Genomic DNA, 19,551 nt, shown 5'->3' on the forward strand with positions numbered 1-19,551 from the left:
CTTGAGAGGATTATAAATAATAATACATTGTATGAAAAAAGTAGCATTTGCAACAGCTTTGTTTTGAATCTACCATTTCCCGTTCATTGGGAAAAGAAGTGATGTTGCTGTTTAATATATTAAATATAACTGAATCTTTCAACACTGGATACCCACTATTTCTGAGGCTTATAGGGCTGAGAACCTATGGCCAATCTAGTATCAAAAAACCTGGATTCCAATGTTCCTGAATAGCCTTCTTCTTTTTCTTCATTTTAGATATAGTGAGCTACAATGCTCAAAATTCTTAAGATAGTTTTACCAAGTTGGCTGTATCCAAGAAATCTGAAGGAAACTGTTTTGAGGAAGGCTGCTTTAAGTACTGGCTGCCATGTATACCAAAACAGTTTTAGTCTCATTATCAAGCTGGTTCTAACCATCCCAGAATACTAGTCATTAAACAGGGGAGGATATAAAGTATTTTATTTGTTTGTTTGTTTATTTGTTTGTTTAGTATGCGGTTCACCTCTCTATCAAAAAAAATATCTACACTACAACAGGGTAACATTATTTCAGGACAGAATTTCCCATTATCTCCTTTAAGTTTTGTCTAGGGAGATTCTCAGTCATCCAGATCATTTTTGTCCCAAAAATGCTTTTTCAAAAGGTAACTGGACTTTTTGCTTCTGATCCAAGAAGCTTCTTCAATTCTGCATTTTGGAAAGATTAGCCAAATAGCTGCACTATATCCATCAGAGATTTAACATAACTATTTTACTTACATGGGGATAAAAGGCAAAAATTAGGACCAATGCAATTAGATTGTTGAATTTCAGCAATTAGGCCAAGGCTTGGGGCACTATAAAAGAATCAAGGAGACAGGTGTCACATGCAGGCCACTTAGGTTGCCCACCACTGATGAGCTAAAGAAAATCTTAAAACTGAAATTGTAGACAGTATTTTTGCTATTCACTTTGCATTTAGGGAAAAAAATCTGAAAAATCCCTGGAAAATTCCTTTTATTTCTAATAATATATTGTTTATTGATTTTTGACTATGGCAATTATTGTGAACCACAAGAAGTCATTTTGGAATATGGCAATATAGAAAAATTATAACCAAGCAAACAAATAAACTATGATTTTCAGTGATAAAATATACCTTTTATTTCAGAGTGATTTTAATTAGCATTCTTCCTTCTTTGCCTCTTGCTTAACAAACCTACTTAAGCTGTAGAAGAAATCCATGTCAATGTCCTAACTTCATATTTCCATGAAATGCTTTCTTACCTTATTGTGCTGAGTCTTGGTATAATGGTAAAAAAATACATTGTACTCCTTGAGGCATTCTTCCTTCAATTCATAAACTCCGTTGCTTGATACACCCGGTTTCCTTTAGTTAAATCCAAAAGTTTATTTTCAATCATATTGCAATTATTAAACAATTACTTATAATTTAAAAAGTATTCATTTAAAAAAAGGACTTACTTGAACAAGGCTACTTTGTGAATCACCTTCTCCAAACCAGTCTCATTGTTTTCCTGTTAAGACATGCACCACACATGGTTGTTAGCAAAATGGGAGGAAGGAGAATAGTAAATTTAAAACAAATCAAAAGAGCAGCGTATCTAAATCACAACCATTTGTGTTGAGAAGCAAACTAGATTCTCATCAGGCTTACATATTGTATTGGCTGATGAATCATGCGGTTATGTTTTCTGAAACTTCTCTTTCTTCACAATATTCCCCTTTTAGTTCCTACCAAGGAAATAATACACATGAAAGAGGCGGAAAGGGAATCCTGAAATGCAGAGGATTTGTGTGTGTGTATGTGTGTGTATGGATAATTACCAGTTAACAATGGCAATTGGGACCATATTTATTTAGCAATTGCTATTGCTAAGTAAAGTGGTTGTAAATAACAACATCAATAGTACTTAGACGGAAATATTGCATTTTAACCACTGGGTCACCACTGCACCACCATGGTAAAGCACAACATTATGTACCCCCACTGTTTAGAATTGGCAATTCCAACACTCCCAGTTGCTGTTTTAAAGCAAATCACGGAGGGTTGTTAAATGTCAGAGATCGCAAATGGTGACCAGTGACTGTAGGATTCTGCAACACTGTAACTGCAAGCTGCGAGCCTGTCAACTCTACCTAAGGTTGCTTCTGCAGAGCTACATGTATCTAACCTATAAATGGAATTTATTTCTGATTATCTTTGATGATTAAATGGTGGCTTGGCAATTTCAAGAGTGCAGCATTTCCACTGAGAAAAAATAACCTACAACTACAAGTATTCATGCTAATCTATGTCTCTGGCAGGAAGCTACAAATACAGCAACTATCCAAGGATATCACAGAGCAAAAATAAAGTGATAAACTCCCTTGATTCTAAAAAAAAACAAAAACTGTTTTTTTTTTGAAATTTCCACAAGTAAATCATAGTCAGACAACCAAGTCTACCTTTCTTCACGCAGCCTCCATGTTGCAAATTTTGATGTAAAAACATCAGTGGAACATACATATATACCTGTGAAACTCTGTGTGAATATGATCCCAATTGGTGTCCCTCTTTGAGAAGAGCTAATTTATTATTACTGTTGCCCTTTATCATTTTGATTTCTATTATTACTTTTATAATGTTAATGTATTATGGCCCACCCAAGCCTTTTGAACTGGACGGGCTATAAAATCTGTAAAACGAAGAAGCAAACATGTAAAATGTGCACAGAGTACAGGCATAAAGCTGCGACCGACCGTAATAATCACTAAAAATAAAAGATTTCAGCAGGCATCTTTAAACGTGTCAAAAGAAAAGTAAATGATAGGTCTTAATGACCTAATTGGGACTGGATTGCATAGCACCTACAGCCACTGTCTTTGTCCAGGGAGCTGCCACCTGCACCAATGCCCTGCCTCTTCCTTTCAACTTTGCCAAGGCTCTTGAGTGTGTCTCAGGGCTGTGCCCTCACTCAGTACTTGGATCTGTGACCAACTGGAAGAACACAGTAAAGGTCAGCTGGGGCAGAAGAGGTAGGAGATGAGTGCAGAGCAGTCAAAAGGACAGAGATGGGGCGGGGGAGTCGAAACACCCCGTGGTTGTAAATGTTGGCCAATTGCCAACCACCAAATTTTTGGCACTACTAACTCTGAGGACTGGTGGTAACTACCATTTGTTCCAGACTGTTATAACTTTGAGCAGTCACTGAACGCACGGTCATTAAGCAAGGACTGCCTGTCAGAACATATAGGAGAGGAAAAGGAAAGAAATTACTCACATCTTTAGGCAAAGATTTTGCAATAGCACTATGTGCCATTGGCTCAATACACAGCAGATGGATAATTTCTCGCATTGTCACATAATCTTTAGTCACATTACTTACTCCTGGGACATATCTTTCTCCTAATAAAGAACACAAAAATATATCCAAGGGATTACTACAAATACAGAGAGACAAAAATAGTGGCGTGCATTCATATATTCAAAGAATCATGTGGTAAGACCAAGAATAGAGGAACAGTTTTTCACAACTGGCATAAAATGCTTCAAAACTTTGAACAAAGCATAACAAATTCTGGAATACAACTGAGAGAAGCTGTCTTGCATCTTGCTATTTTTGGTGCAAAAATATCTGTCAACTAGTGGTTTTTCTTTTCTTTTGTCAGTTGAATTTTTTCTCTTCTGTAATAATCTCATGAAAGGAAAGGCTGTTTCTTTATATAAGTGCAGCTGTCCAAACTAGTTGTGAATACAGCGCTTCACAAGATGTACAATAGTGCCAGATAGACCTTTAATTGAAGTCAATTAACCATAGACTGATGGTGTCAGGCACACTTAATAATATTGCTAAACCAATGGTCTAGATCAATGTTTCTCAACCTTGGCAACTTTAAGTCCTGTGGACTTCAAGTCCCAGAACTGGCTGGGGGATTCTGGGAGTTGAAGTCTACAGGACTTAAAGTCGCCATGGTTGAGAAACACTGGCCTAGATGATGACATTGTGCCACAGTACTTGGTCAATAGTAATTGTGGTTTCAAATACTGAATCTAAATTTTAGTGATACGCAGCTGTTCAATAGGTTTAATAAGATTATTTTTTTCTATTTTCAACCACACTCTTTTTTTATACATAGCAAAAATGATCCCCAAAAGATGTACAGGTAGTCCTCAACGTATGCCCACAACTGAGCCCAGAACTTATGTTGCTAAGTGAGAAATTTATTAAGTGAATTTTGTTCCATCTTAAAACTTTTCTTGCCACATTTGTTAAGTGAATCACTGCAGTTGTTAAATTAATAACATGGTTGTTAAGTGAAACTGGCTTCCCCATTGACTTTGCTTGTCAGAAGGTCACAAAAGATGATCACATGACCCTGGGACACTGAAACCGTCATAAATATGAACCAGTTGTCAAGCATTTGTACGTGACCACTGGGGATGCTGTAAAGGTTGTACATGTGAAAAATTGTCATGTCACTTTTTTCAGTATCGTTGTAATTTTGAACGGTCACTAAATTAATTGTTGTAAATTGAGGACTACCTGTCTCCCCATCTTTTCCAAAAACTGTCTTTCTTACCTACAACATAGATGAGTACTTGAAGCATTTCTTCTATCAAGGTGTTACATTTTTTATTGAAATCCTGTAAGATGAAAACAAATTGCGTTCTTGAACCATGATTAACTGAAATAATATTAAACTATTTATGGATTATTCAACAAACAAATTCAAAATTTGAATTTCATGTCATCTAATTATGTTGCAAGCTGCAGCAGGAGACCTTGGGAGGTGGGGGGTGTTTGTGTACATAATTTGATTTTCAACAGTAAAATGAACATAATAGTCTATTTACCTGGTGTTTTGTTGGCACTGTCTTCTTGAAGGCATTAAGCAGTTCATACCGTTTGAGGACAAGCAAAAGGAAACTATTTGGATCCATAAATGCTGCCCCAATCTATGAGATATAAATATTATAAACAGTACTAAAAAATAGAAAATAACAGATATACAAGAAGCAGTTACTACAATATAGTAACAAGATATAGTCACCTGCAAGAGAATTATGTCCTTATCATACATTTCTTCTCTACATTTAACATCCTGATAATAAAACATCTGAAAGAGAAAAAAAAATGAATACATTTTCATGAAGAGTTGAGCTTTTGTTTTTATAAACATAGAATTAGAATTTCAGTTTAAAAATGTTCAAAACAATAACAATAAAAACTATCTAGTACCTGGTTTTAAGACAAGAGTTAGAGTCAGTTATCACCAGAAAATGATCTATATCTATTCTCAGTGGCTCCCGAGGCTCACTTTGGTATCTCACCAAAGTGAGCCTTGGTGGTGCAGTGGTTAGAGTGCAGTATTGCAGGCTACTTCTGCTGAATGCTGGCTGCCTGGAATTTGGCAGTTCAAATCTCACCAGGCTCAAGGTTGACTCAGCCTTCTATCCTTCCGAGGTGGGTAAAATGAGGACCCAAATTGTTGGGGCAATATGCTGACTCTGTAAACCGCTTAGAGAGGTCTGTAAGGCACTGTAAAGCAGTAGATAAGTCTAATTGCTATTGCTATTCTCTCACAATCTGTGCCAAATAATATCTCCCACTTTCTCAGTGAATAGCTTTTTGTTCGGAAGCGTTCGGAAACCAACCCACAAGCTCACAGAAGGAACCTTTACCCTCATAGTTTTTTGAGTTGCAGAAAGATTAGGGGACAGCTAGAGTTCAGGTCATCCTCAACTTGTGACTTATATTTGTTAAAACAAATACATTCATGGTCATTTGGAGAATACCTGGCTGATTAGAGACAGTCCATTCCTTTTCCACATTTCTGCAGCAACCTGAGCAACCAATGTTAGGCAGCGCAAAGGATATTCTACCAACAGCTGCACTTGGAATTCTTTCTAAAAATAATGCAGAAAATATTATTTTTAAAACAATTGCAGTTTGCATGATTAATAGCCGATAAACCACTGCATCCTTCCTGTCTGAAGATGACTTGTGGGTTGGAAAATTACCTCAAAATTACCTCAAAAACAACTGAAGATTATTTTCCCTTCCCCCCAACTCAAGAGGACTAGATAACACAGCCCCATTCCCCACAGATTTTCCTAGCTTTTTGATCACAACAGTAGTTGTGGTCTTTGGGGACAAAGATGCACAATAAACATCGGGGTACTGTTCCTTGGCCTTTGGTAATTACAATTTTGCATGCCACAAGTCATTGTTTTGTTTGCAATGCTATTTAAAATTTCTATGAAACGATACACAATGTCATCAGTGAATTTAAGTTGCCATCAGTGTACCATTCACTCCCTTCAATAGATACTATTCACCACTTATGTCTAGGGCCAGTCCTTAAATACAAGGCTATACTGAATTGGGAAAACAAAAACAGTATCCTGGTAAGACAAGATTCAATGAAAAATGATGCTTAAGTTTTGTGGATCTATTTCAAACCCACAGGGGAAGAGTTACATTTTCTCTGCAGAAAGATATACATTGTACAAGGATGCTTGTCAGTTCACCTCTCTCATTAAAGGCTAAAGCAGCTAACTGCCTATTAGCATTTGGGACTGATATGAGACCTTCAACATTCCTTAGCCATAATGCATGGATTATATGAGTTCTTCTTTTGGCTTACAATGTAGGATAATTTGAAGACTGGACTTCTACTTTGTAACTCTATGTGGCACTGTAGTTAAGACAGCCTATGAACCCAGTGTGAAATGCAGAATTAGTCCTTTATTAATAGCTCATTAACATTCTGTATTTTTTAGCACTTTTCCTTCAAATAACTCAAAGCAGAGCATACTCTACTTCGTCCTTCAATGGTATCCAATTGCATTACTATAACAAAGAAGATTAAGAGTCAGCGATTGGCTGCAATAAGCTTTATAACTAGATAGTGAATTTAAACAGGAACATGAACATAAATATCCAGCACACTAACCACTCCACCTGACTGAACTGCAGAAGACACTTACCGATGACATAAACTCTTGGAGTCTTGAAATTATTCCAGTTTTGCTCAACTGTATATGCAGACCTAGAAAAGACATTACCAGAGATTTTACTATTGATTAAGGGAGAGATAAAAGAACCATTGGTCATCACTGTGCATTTCAAAATCACTTATATGTAAGGTTTTTCATATCCAACATACATTTGCCAGCAAGTGATTAAGAATGTGGTACTAATTAAGAAAAAAAACATTTTAAAGGCTAAATCGGGGGAGAATATTAAAATGTTAATAATAAAATTGTGAACATACATAAGGATATATATGATACACACACACACACACAAGGAAGGAGAGAAATTTTTTTCTCACAACATACACACTTAGTGAATTTTTATTATTTGGCACTTAATTTCTATTAATCACATTTATAGGGATTAAACTGCCAATAATATACATGATAAGAAATATACTTAAATATAACCTACACCTGAGAAATCCAAAGCCTTATTTTTATCAAATCTGACCAGACTTTTAAAAGGGAAAATCAATTGTCAGCCATTATTAACCAACAGGCACTTACCAGCTAGCATCCTAGACAATGGGAGATGGATGCTCACAGGATCCATCGATACTTTGAACCGTCTGCATTCCAAAGTCTGGCCACATAAATTGATCACTGCTTTGTCCCGTGAATAATTACAGGCAGAGTTGTTACATCTCATTACTGCTGCATGGCACTCCTTATAAGCTGTAACCAAGAGCTCTTCCTGGAAATTACATTATTTTTACAATAATAGTTAATGGCATGTGTAGCACTGAATTTATGGTATAATCAGAGTAGCTGTCTTTCTGCAAACAAACTTGGCGGATATGTATATCAGTGATTAAAAGTAAAACCATGGAGCATTAAATGTTAACAAAACTATCTGTCTTATACTTGTTATTTTTTTTAGTGAAAAGCAAACATTTCGGTGAATTCTAGCAAAAAAAGCAACACTTTGTACCAATATTTTTTTAATTTTGGTTTTAAATAAATATATCTATTTAACTATACTCTGAGAAACACAAAGCTTTATGATCTATAGTTCTTGAATTTATCAATAAAAAATAGTTGCATTTTTTATAGATTTGTGCAGATAGTCGTCAACTTACGACCACAATTGAGCCCAAAATTTCTGTTGCTAAGTGAGATATTACATGGGTTTTGCTCCCTTTTATAATTTTTCTTGCCATAGTTGGTAAGTGAATCACTGCAGTTTGTAAGTTAGCAACCTGGTTGTTAAGTGAATCTGGTTTCCCCATAGACTTTGCTTGTGAGGTCGCAAAAGGTGATTGCATGATTTTGGGACACAGCAACGGTCATAAGTATGAACCAGTTGCCAACAACCTGAAATTTGATCACATGATCATGAGGGGGCCACAATTGTAACTGTGGAAAAACAGGTCACTTTTATCAATGCCTTCGTAACTTTGAACGGTCACTAAATGAACTCTTGTAAATCGAGAACTACCTGTAATGACTTTAAGAAATGCCATTCCAAAAAATAAGCAACATTAAAAATTTTATAAACCACTTGTTTTACCCACAACAAGCTACCAAAATCAGAACCTGTGTGTAAAATAACGGTCTTGTAATAAAGAAAGGCTTTTCTTTTTCCTAAGTAACAATAATTCAAGAGGCCTTTCAAAGATAACTACTTTTAATATTTCAATTAAATGTTTCATTTTCAAGAATTCCCAAGGGGAAAAAATGAGTTACAATAGAACAGTCATGTTGAGCAAGCCTAGGGAGAGGAGTCTGCTCATAAGAAACTCCAATTATTCAGATCACTGCAAGTCCTTTCTACTATGGAGCTTACATCGCAGGCACACCACTCCTGAAACATCAAGAGAATGTTCTTCAACTGCATCTGGATTGTAATGGCTGCTTCCCAGTCAGGATCCACCTCAATATGCTGCCCAACTTGTCTCTTTATTTCCTCCATTCCCTGTAACAAACCAAGATCCAGATAACTCAAGTCAAATTTACTCAGACCATCAGACCGTAAGTTTAAATAAATAGATATGGAAGTATCAATTGAACTGAGGATTTTTTATTTTATTTTGATTGAAATGTGACAATGCAATAGGGCATGTTATTTTGTAATTGCATACTTGCAGAATTCATTGGAATTCATTATACTGAAAAAAGTTAACAGTCACTTAATACAATACAATAGTAGAGTTGGAAGGGACCTTGGAGGTCTTCTAGTCCAACCCCCTGCCTAGGCAGGAAACCCTATACCGTTCCAGACAAATGGCTATCCAACATCTTCTTAAAGACTTCCAGTGTTGGGGCATTCACAACTTCTGGAGGCAAGCTGTTCCACTGATTAATTGTTCTAACTGTCAGGAAGTTTCTCCTCAGTTCTAAGTTGCTTCTCTCCTTGATTAGTTTCCACCCATTGCTTCTTGTTCTGTCCTCAGGTGCCTTGGAGAATAGCTTGACTCCCTCTTCTTTGTGGCAACCCCTGAGATATTGGAACACTGCTATCATGTCTCCCCTAGTCCTTCTTTCTCTTAAGCTAGATATACCTAGTTCCTGCAACCGTTCTTCATATGTTTTAGTCTCCAGTCCCCTAATCATCTTTGTTGCTCTTCACTGCACTCTTTCTAGAGTCTCCACATCTTTTTTACATCGTGGCGACCAGAACTGAATGCAGTATTCTAATAGAAGCAGAGCTTCTTAGAATCATTTTAAGAACCACACAAGGTGGCACAGTGGATAGAATGCAGTATTGCAGGCAACTTCTGCTGATCACCGGCTGCCAGCAGTTGGCAGTTCAAGTCTCACTGGCTCAAGGTTGACTCAGCCTTCCAGCCTTCCAGAGTTGTTGGGGGCAATATGCTGATTCTAAACTGCTTAGAGAGGGCTGTAAAGCATTGTAAAGCGGTATATAAGTCTAAGTGCTATTGCTATTAAATCATATAAATGCAAACTAATAATAAAATATTAGAGTACGGCTACACTGGAGTATACTATCAGCCGCTATACTAATTATCATTTGAGTGTAATGAAAAGTACAGATTATATACTATACCTGCATACAAGTAAGAATCTTCAGGAAAGATTTGAACCCTTCCAAAAATTGTTGTCGCAATTTATCTGTCCACACAGTAGGCTTACTGATTAAAATATACCTATTGTAAGAAATGAACATTTTTTTTAAAATGTAGCATAGTTTCATAGCATGAAATTTGCAGAGCTGACTGATACTAATTTTGTTTATGAGAGGACTATTACATGGCACAAGATAGAAAAGACTTTCTTTAAAGGGAGAAATTACTTTCTTTACAATATACAGGAAGGGACGATGATTTTATGGTGACAGTGACAGCAAGACAAATATCCTTCTCCACTGTCCATGGAGATTTTCAGTCATCCAGGTCAGTTTCCCCAAAGGTGCCCCCCCCCCCCGCCCTCCCAAGAGGCAACTGGACGTTCTGGTTTTTCTTTGAAGATGTTTCACTTCTCATCTAAGAAACTTCTTCATCTTCTTCAGAGCAGAAGAAGCTTCTTGCAGCAAGACTGCTTGCGCACAAAAATGGAAGGACATTTCGATTCCCATCATCGATGAATGGCTACAAAAGTTGATGGAGTTAGCAGAGATGGCTAAATTGACCATTTTGATCACAGAGAAGAATATAAATACTTTTGTTTCTACTTGGAAACCACATCTGGACTTCGTGCTTGAGGTAGAAAAAAATGACTTTGATTTTGGGTTTTACTGATTAGATTAGATTGTTGTTATAGAAATGGCTAGTTTGTACTATTATGGAACAGTAAAAAGTTGAGGTTAAATGTTAATGCCTATTTGACAGCAACAGAGGGAGTTGAAAGTCAACACCTTTTTTCCCTTTCCCCCCTTTCTTCCACACTTCTCCTCTCGACTGTTTCCTACTATTTGCTGTTGTATTGTTGTATTTTAGATTATAAACTAATAAAAATAACAGTTCAGAGCTGGAGAAGCTTCTTGGATGAGAAGCAAAATGTCTTCAAACCTCCCCCCGGAAAGTCGAGGAAAAAAACACCTTTAGGATTCTTCTCCACTGCCACTACACTGCTATAATAATTTAATATATTTATTATTTTATTGAACGTGGTTATAAATCTTAGAAAGTTCCAGATTCAAGATACTGTTCAGTTTAAGCATAATACACATTAAGATTTGCCTAACATTATAGCTGTTCATCTGCAATTTGAATTATAACATTTATCTAGCTGATCCTGCCAGCATTGCTGGTATTCCAAGTGCTAGTTTCTGTACATCTAATTTATTCATCTATGTGTGAAGTCAAGTGTAGAGGAACACCAATGTTTTAAACAAGCAGACAAGAATCCAGAGAGGTATTTGCAAGAGGAAGTAATTTTATGCTTTAATAGGAAAACTTACTTAAGATCATATATAACTGCATATACTCGGCCCAATTTCTCTTGGCTGTAGCCCTGGAAATTGAATTTGCCATTTTTATCCAAATATTTTGGCAGTTCTTCTAGAAGGGTCTCTGTTATGACTGTGATGACATTTTGCTCTTCAATGAGATGGCGGGCCTGAAAAAGAAAATGTATTCAAAATCTAAAATATATTCACATGCTATTCGCAAATACTGTAAGAACGAAATAGAAAAAGGGAAGATAGCATAACAACCTGTCTCCATTCATCCTGATTATAGCTTTTGAATACAGGTAGTCCTCGACCTACGACCACAATTGAGTCCAAAATTTCTGTTGTTACGTGAGATATCTGTTAAGTGCGTTTTGCCCCATTTTATGACCTTTCTTGCCACAGTTGTTAAGTGAATCACTGCAATTGATAGGCTCACAACCTGGTTAAGCGAACCTAGCTTCCCCATTGACTTTGCTTGTTAGAAGGTCAGAAAAGGTGACTGCACGACTTTGGGAGACAGCAACGGTCATAAGTATGAACCTGTTGCCAAGCATCTGAATTTTGATCACATGATGATCATGTCAAAGATCGTAACTGTGTAAAGATCGTAACTGTGAAAAATAGTCACAAGTCACATTTTTAGTGCCGTTGTTAACTTTGAATGGTCACCAAATGGACTGTTGTAACTCGAGGACTATCTGTAGAATGGTGAACCTTAGCTACATTCCTATGAGTCTTTTTTTTTTTACTATATTTAATAAAAAGTTATCTTCCATACAAGATAAAGCCATCGCTCATAAGTCCTCTTTGTATATTATGATGTCTAGAGAGTTTACCATGTGAGTGCCCCCGACATCTCATTCCTGCCCACATCACTAGCATAACATCTTTCTTCTGGAAATGTTCATTCTGACCGGTAATGAATGCCGACACAGGCTTGGCTGTTTGCCACTCTTTAATCACAAAGATTACAACTCTGTTGGCTGAAAGCCCAGACAAGAATCACATACAAGAATAGCTGGCAGCAACCCAAATCAAATAGAACAGAGTACAAGACAGACCAGACAAGAGTTCCTCAATACTGTTACGAGCGGTTGAGTCCTGCAAACAGCTTCTTCCCAAAGTCCCGTCTTATATACGCTCTTGGGAGGGGCCACGCCCCAACCACCTGAGCTTCATTATCTCTTAGGAGCTTGTCTCCAGAGCAGCTGTTGCCTTTGTTTCTCCACCCTTCTTAATTTTGCGTCAGGGACAAACTCCCTCCCATCTTCACCACTGCTCCATGCCTCAGGCGCCTCCTGGTGGCCAACCAGCCTCTCTGGTCCCTGCTCTGCATCTGAACCCTGCCCAGGGTCCTCCACCTCCTTCATACCCGACTCATAGAGTTCGTCGCTATCTGAGTCGCTCAGCAGCTGCAAAGGATCCTGCTGGGTCACAACACAACTGTATGTTGGCTTCCATGGGAGCCAGGACTCTAAACATGGAACGTGAATATTTGTAGGGAAATGATACATTCACAGTATGTATGCTCCAGATTTCATAATACATATAGGGACTATAAAGAAGAGGGAATTTTAGCTAGCTTAAAGCCTGCTAGATGTCTTAGTATATGCTTGGGCCTCAGGATTTATATCCTTGTCCTAAAAAAAACACATGTCATTTATGACCACGGAAGGAAAAATACTTCTGCTAAAGTTTAGGGCAGGGGTGTCAAACTTAAGGCCTGGGGGCCGGATCCAGCCTGCAGGGTGCTTAGATCTGGCCTGCGGGGTCATCTTGGAAATAGCAATGGACTGGCCCATGGTGCCTCTGCAAGTGAAAACGGCGCTCAGGAGCTTGTTTTTGCTGGCAGACCGCTTGGGCCACCACAGGTGCCCCCAGCAGGAATAATGTTGAGCTGGTCACGCCCCCCCCCCCCCCCCGGTTAAACAGAGCCCTAATGCGGCCCTCAATGAAATCAAGTTTGACATCCCTGGTTTGGAGGAAAAATAGTATACATACCAATGTTGGTACAGTGAATATCTGAACTGAAAGTGCTGTCACAGAAAACTGCCTTTCATGGTCATCACTGATATATTCTCTCTGCAAAGCTTTGTAATGCTGTGAATACACAAATACAAAGAAAGCATTGTTTATTGACTGGATTATGACATGTAAGCAATCTGAAGAGTAGAAATTTGACAAAATATCTACATCCTCTCAGGAAGATTTACTTCACAAAAGCATCAAACTGTGGTGAATAGCATTTGGGAAAATGGGATACAACTGGAGATCAAAATTGATGAGATTTTCAAAATTATTTTTAAAGTTCTATTTAATTAATATGATTAATATAAGTCAACCCACATAGTTAGTCATTTTCTCATGCTTTCAATTTAAAAATTAAAATAAAGCAGCAGTTTTGTAATACACACCCAGGCATGTAAGACCACACATGCTCCTTGGAGTTCTGGTTGTGAACCTCTGTATTATAACTTGTTACAGAATACAACAATGTGTCAGGCCTGCAGTTATATTCCTTTTTAGGATCTTTGGCCTGCCACACTCTCTATTATTTCATTATGGTGTTTCATTACTACACTAATGTAGTAATTGGGAGGGGGAATAGAAAGGAGTAGAATTGTGGAATGTGTTGTTGTCATTCTTTTCTAGAAGCTCAAGGTCATCTTTTGTCTCCGCACCTCGACACCTGACCAGAACCAGCGGGGTGGATATGCTAGCATGGAAGAAGAAGATTGGACCATGTGATGGATTTATGGGTGTGGAGATAAGATCATGAACTTTCAACTGGGTGGAATCCCAGGAAGTTTTCAGATTTGGGATTCCACAGTTCGTTGCCAACATGTCTGTCTTATTAAATTGGAACTTTAAGGATAGTTCTGCCTTGGACTCTGATTTAATTTTGCATGATATTTGGAATGCTGACACAATGATTAAAGTATTTATTTTTATATTACAGCTCTCAGAGGGTAAATAATTATTTTTTATTGATGAGGTAACAATTTAAATATGAAGAAAAAATTCACTCCTCCAAGATGAAAGATAATACATTAGATAAATTACCTTAACAAATTCCATAGCAAAATGTTTTTTATACTCCATTTCCATAAAAAAAGTACTGAAGATTAGTTCATGTAAGATCTTTCTTGCTCCTGGAAAAAAATCATAATATTTTTTTTCACTCAAAAACATTTCATTACAAATTAATAGATCTTTAGTAAGTGCAATGCTTATATAAAAATGGAAAATCTATTTAACTTTAACTTTAACTTTATTCAATTTCTAGACCGCCCCTCTCTCAAAAGAGACTCGGGGCGGTGTACGGTCATATTAAAATAATTGAACAATAAATATACATGGTATAAATACAAAATAAATAAATTAAATATAGGACTGGAGGAGGTAGTAATGATTCACTGTACAATTTAGTTAAGTTAGATTAAAATTTTAAAAATTATAAAAGAAAATGCTAAACTGCTATTAAAGCATGAATCATCTCAGTGAGTAACCTTAGTTAAAAGGATATCACCCTTTTTAGAAACTAAGTAAACTATCTACCAAATATGCTTGAAGCATATAGTGGCAAATTCCTGAAAGTTTTATTCTGCAAGTGAGAACTGTAAGTGAGAAACCAAATCCTTAAAAAATACATCAAACTACTTTGGAAGGGGCAACCTCAGAAGGTTGGTTGCTCCCTGTTCGGCCCAGTTCAGCAGAATCGGCAGCAACCCAGGTCTGCCATGCCCCCGAACTGGTTCCCTCGCCGCTGCTGGGCTGCCGCCATTTTGTTTTTTAGTGATTGCGTGTGTGCAGTTCACTGCAAATTGTTCTGTGCATGCGTGAAGAACAATTTACATTGAACAGCGCACGCACGCTCATGCGTGCATTGCAAACCAGTAGTAAAACCGGCAGCAATCCACTCCTGGGCAACCTATCAGGCAGATGTGTTTGAAAAACTACCCTTTCCCCCCAAAAAGAAAGAAATTGGAAAAAGAATGAGTGAAACCCTCAGAAATATCTGGAAAAGACAAGAAGTAGCAGTTAGGACAGCAAAGGAAAAGCTAGCAATGCCTAGGTGAGTAGCCTATAATGATCTTGTGAGTAGAGGAGACACTGACTGGGAAGGCAGTCCTGAGGACCAGCAGGGAAGCTGCTCAAGAAAACTGAGGGAGGATGGACACCATCCAACTATAACGGCAGCTGATGTCAAGGAAAGTCTCACGGAGTGAGGTCTGATAAAGGCCAGGGAGAAGCAAAAAGCTCAATGCCTCAAGCTATATCCAATAGATATTAAAACAGTGGGAAAGAAAAAGGAGCAGAAGAAGAGCTAATATTTGTTTCTTTCTGCTCTTCTTCCAACAACAAGGAGTCAGCAACCTTTCCACTGCACAAGGGAGTATCTAGTAGACAGCTTAGCACCACAGCCAGCAAGAGAAGGCTGAAGGTTGCCAAGGCTCTAAGCTGTGACCAAGAGTAGGAGAGAGAAAGAAGAATAGCATACCAAGAGAACCTAGCAGGAAATGTCTGGGACTTTGATAGCAGTGAAACAGAGAAAGATGTTTAAGGATCAAGAAAAGCTAAGGGGGAGATGAAAAAGAATGAATTGGTAAGCTAAGGAGGTAGATCAAAATTAGAATGCCGAAGTGCTTTTAAACACAGCCAAATTAAGTGGTTGCCAAATGAAATAATAGTACAGGATCCATTACAGAAATACAAAGTAAAGGAAAGATCAACGTGAAGCGATGGGAAATTTTTACAACTAACCGGGGCTATTGAGACCAAAGAATGAAATCGAAATCAAAAGTATAGCAAAAGTGCAAAATAAAAACATAAAAGTGCCAGAAATCTACAAAATACAAGATTACTATCTTAGGCTTCCTAGATAGATGCTAAATAAATTAGGCAAATAGGAACAAGTGTCTAGAAACAGAGTATAACACATATTCATTAAATGAAAAGGCACTTCATTAAATAGCAAGTGAAATTTATTTTTGGACTATACACAGTAATAAATACTATTGTTATTTATTATCACCACATGTTCTGCCTAACCTTGTCAATGCCTAAAAGGATTCAATTAAAGGAAACAATGTACCTCTCACAAGGAAATACATTTGACACAATGAATAAAAAAAAAGTTAAGGGTTTTGTATTATTTTCTATGACCATAACAGAAGGTTTAGCTATTTTGTTTTTTAGAGGGGCCCACCAGATGCTTCTAGAAAATTCTGTTGGCAATAGCTCTGACCCACAGTTGTTTCCCCAGGATTCAATTTACCTTTATAAAGTTTTGCATCCCATAGCATCAATATGCTTATCAGACAAGGCTTCCTTGAATCAACTTCTTCTTTTAAACATATTTTACAGAATATCTGACGAAAATCACCTAAAAGAAGAACATGTAATATGAAGGTTTAGGTTATTGAAGAACTTAACTGAAATCCTTAGGAAAAATAGCATGCAAAAAAACCATCTTCACATATAGCAGAAAGATATTTTAAAATGTCCTTGCTCCCATACTAGGTAACTTTATGCAATCACTTTCATGTTTACTTCTGTAATCTTTTTGCAACAATAATCAATGATACAATGCAATTGCTTTGAAGAAAAAAGTACAAGAACCATTGTGGCACAGTAGTTAGAACACAGTACTGCAAGCTACTTCTTCTGGCTGCCAGATGCCTGCGATTTGGTGGTTCGATTCTCACCAGGCTCAAGGCTGACTCAGCCTTCCATCCTTCCAAGGTGGGTAAAATGAGGACCCAGACTGTTGGGGGCAATATGCTGACTCTGTAAACTACTTAGAAAGGGCTGTAAAGCAGGATGAAACGGTATATAAGTCTAAGTGCTATTGTTATGCTACAAGGGTTCCTGAGGAACTTTATCCAAACAAAATTGATTGAGCCCCAAATTTTGGTCTGATTTTATTTGAGGGTGGGGATAAAAGAAAATGATGCCCCAAACAAGACATAATTTTGTCCCTTAAAAACCCAAAAATAAAATAAAAAAGGCAACCCTGCTTTCGTCTATTTTGGGAAGGTGACCTTTAGCAAGCTGTGCAAAATTCAGGGTGGCCCTCAAGCCAGGAGAAATTCTGCATCACTGTTTTAAAGGATGGTGGCCTAGAGGTAGCAGGAAAATAGTTTTTCACAGAAGAACAGAATCATTTTTACTGGTTTTACTAACAAGGGAAATACTTGCCAAAAGCAATAAAGCTCTTGTTCAGTATTTTGCAATCTATGCACAACATAAAATAATCTAGGATACTTACTTGAATAGCTCATAAGTTTGTTTAACCAAGAACCAAGACGCAAAGCAAATTTCTGATGGGCCATTACATCTGCATGAAGAACCATCACATTAAGGGGACCTTGGGAAACATTATTTGAATGTTTCTAGAAAATAAGAATATTTAAAATTTGAATGAGAATACAACAAACATTCTATGGATCAAAGAGGATAAAACAAAACTGTGGGGTTAAAATCAAGGAAAATAATCTCTATGAATGTATCTTGATAAATGTGCAGAATAGTATACATATTTTAAAATTTCTATTGTTACCTTAATCTCTTCTTTTGCTTCCTGACAAACAACATATGAACCCTTCTTAACAGCCTTCCGCCCCTGTATTTTTAAAAAATAATAATAAGAGAGACAGGACAATGTTATTATAGTGTGTGCAAACAAAAGGCAAGATCAAAATGGAAAAATTGCTTTCAGGCTGATTTAAATGGAAGTAGTACAAATATTCAGTCATATTGTATTATAACTTAAATTTGAATTAGCTTTTGTTGGATATATATCAACATCCATGAATTTTAAAACTGACATATAACATTAACATTATTACAGAGATAATGCCATCGTGTAGCTCTTTTAAAGGAATAAATTCAGTCGGAAATTAGCATATGGACTGGATGTTCACACAGTTTTAAAAATATTCTTAGTTCATGGTCCATTAACTCTTCTGTTCCTTCTCTGGATTATTCCATTCTAGAATTTGGAAGATTTATGTCTATTAACACCAAACAATCCCCATAATGGTATGGTCTGAAACAGGTAAGGCATAGTTCAGAAGAGGAATAAGACATTCTAAAGTTGCCATTCCATTCCTGAATCAGTGAATTTTGCACTGCCATATACCCTTGTACATAAACCCATCTGCAGATAATCCAATCCTTGAACCTTTATCCCAAATACTATGAAAAATGCACTACCCACAGGGCACTGCTGAGAAGAAATGACAGACAAACTATTTATCTTGTTAACCCTTATGTGAAAATAGATCATCCAAAGCATTTCCTGGGAGATGGCTGGATCGATATACAGTAAAACAAAGCTTTAAAAGGCAAAACTCTTTAAGGGCTTGTAAGAATATAAAGATCTTTGCCTAGAATAACAAATCCTTGTCATTTAGAATCAAATGAGCTTCTCTGGAAGAGAAATTCAAAAACTGTGACTAGTTGCTAAAAAGAGTATCTTCCTCTGGTACCATATCTGATGGGAGGGAACAATGTAACAAGAACCCCAAGAAAAAAGATTTAGATTTGAACTGTAAATATAAAAAAAAACTCTTCAGAAATAAATTTCTTAAATATTTCAAAAAGGCCATATTTTAAATGCATGCTGGCACAAACAGCAATAGCACTTAGACTTATATACGGCTTCACAGTGCTTTACAGCCCCCTCTAAGCAGTTTACAGAGTCAGCCTATTGCCCCCAACAATCTGGCTCCTCATTTTACCGACCTCGGAAGGATGGAAGGCTGAGTCAACCTTGAGCCTGGTGAGATTTGAACCGCCAACTTGCAGGCAGGCAGCAGGCAGCAGAAGTAGCCTGCAGTATTGCATTCTAACCACTGCACCACCTTCCCTCTTGTGATTCTAAATGTTAGAATTTCCAGAAAAAAGGCATAATAATTTCCTCTTAAAATAAATATAAAAGGAGAAGAGAATTTGATATGGGAACAAAAAGGTGACCAGCCCTGTTCATTCACTAAATTTCTAGAATAATTAATCCTGCTAGAACAATAATTAAGATGTCAATTGACTTAAAAGAAAACCCATTGTTCTGAAAATTGTAACTCTATAACAAAATGTACTTTAAGAAGTCAATCTAATATAAGATATTGATTGTAGTGACAACTCAGAACCAAATAATGCCCAATACA

At 37.0% G+C, this 19,551-nt stretch overlaps 1 protein-coding gene across 1 annotated transcript in view; it reads right to left on the minus strand.

Moving 5' to 3' along the window:
- The window catches only part of UBR1 (ubiquitin protein ligase E3 component n-recognin 1), a 73,391-nt gene that overhangs the window by 38,630 nt on the left and 15,210 nt on the right, over nucleotides 1-19,551 (minus strand). Inside the window, exons 7-23 of the mRNA XM_081967604.1 lie at nucleotides 17,943-18,005; nucleotides 17,652-17,775; nucleotides 16,659-16,766; nucleotides 14,444-14,532; nucleotides 13,382-13,480; nucleotides 11,387-11,544; nucleotides 10,034-10,133; nucleotides 8,813-8,941; nucleotides 7,534-7,720; nucleotides 6,976-7,037; nucleotides 5,782-5,892; nucleotides 5,037-5,102; nucleotides 4,840-4,941; nucleotides 4,566-4,629; nucleotides 3,266-3,390; nucleotides 1,467-1,519; nucleotides 1,269-1,371 (exon numbers count right to left, since the gene is read on the minus strand). Of these exons, the coding sequence (XP_081823730.1) occupies nucleotides 1,269-1,371; nucleotides 1,467-1,519; nucleotides 3,266-3,390; nucleotides 4,566-4,629; nucleotides 4,840-4,941; nucleotides 5,037-5,102; nucleotides 5,782-5,892; nucleotides 6,976-7,037; nucleotides 7,534-7,720; nucleotides 8,813-8,941; nucleotides 10,034-10,133; nucleotides 11,387-11,544; nucleotides 13,382-13,480; nucleotides 14,444-14,532; nucleotides 16,659-16,766; nucleotides 17,652-17,775; nucleotides 17,943-18,005 (1,743 nt within the window). The remainder of the gene's footprint in view (nucleotides 1-1,268; nucleotides 1,372-1,466; nucleotides 1,520-3,265; nucleotides 3,391-4,565; nucleotides 4,630-4,839; nucleotides 4,942-5,036; nucleotides 5,103-5,781; nucleotides 5,893-6,975; nucleotides 7,038-7,533; nucleotides 7,721-8,812; nucleotides 8,942-10,033; nucleotides 10,134-11,386; nucleotides 11,545-13,381; nucleotides 13,481-14,443; nucleotides 14,533-16,658; nucleotides 16,767-17,651; nucleotides 17,776-17,942; nucleotides 18,006-19,551) is intronic.

Source organism: Natrix helvetica (genome assembly GCF_964273705.1).
Source record: "Natrix helvetica genome assembly, chromosome: 1".
Taxonomy (NCBI): Eukaryota; Metazoa; Chordata; class Lepidosauria; order Squamata; family Natricidae; genus Natrix; species Natrix helvetica.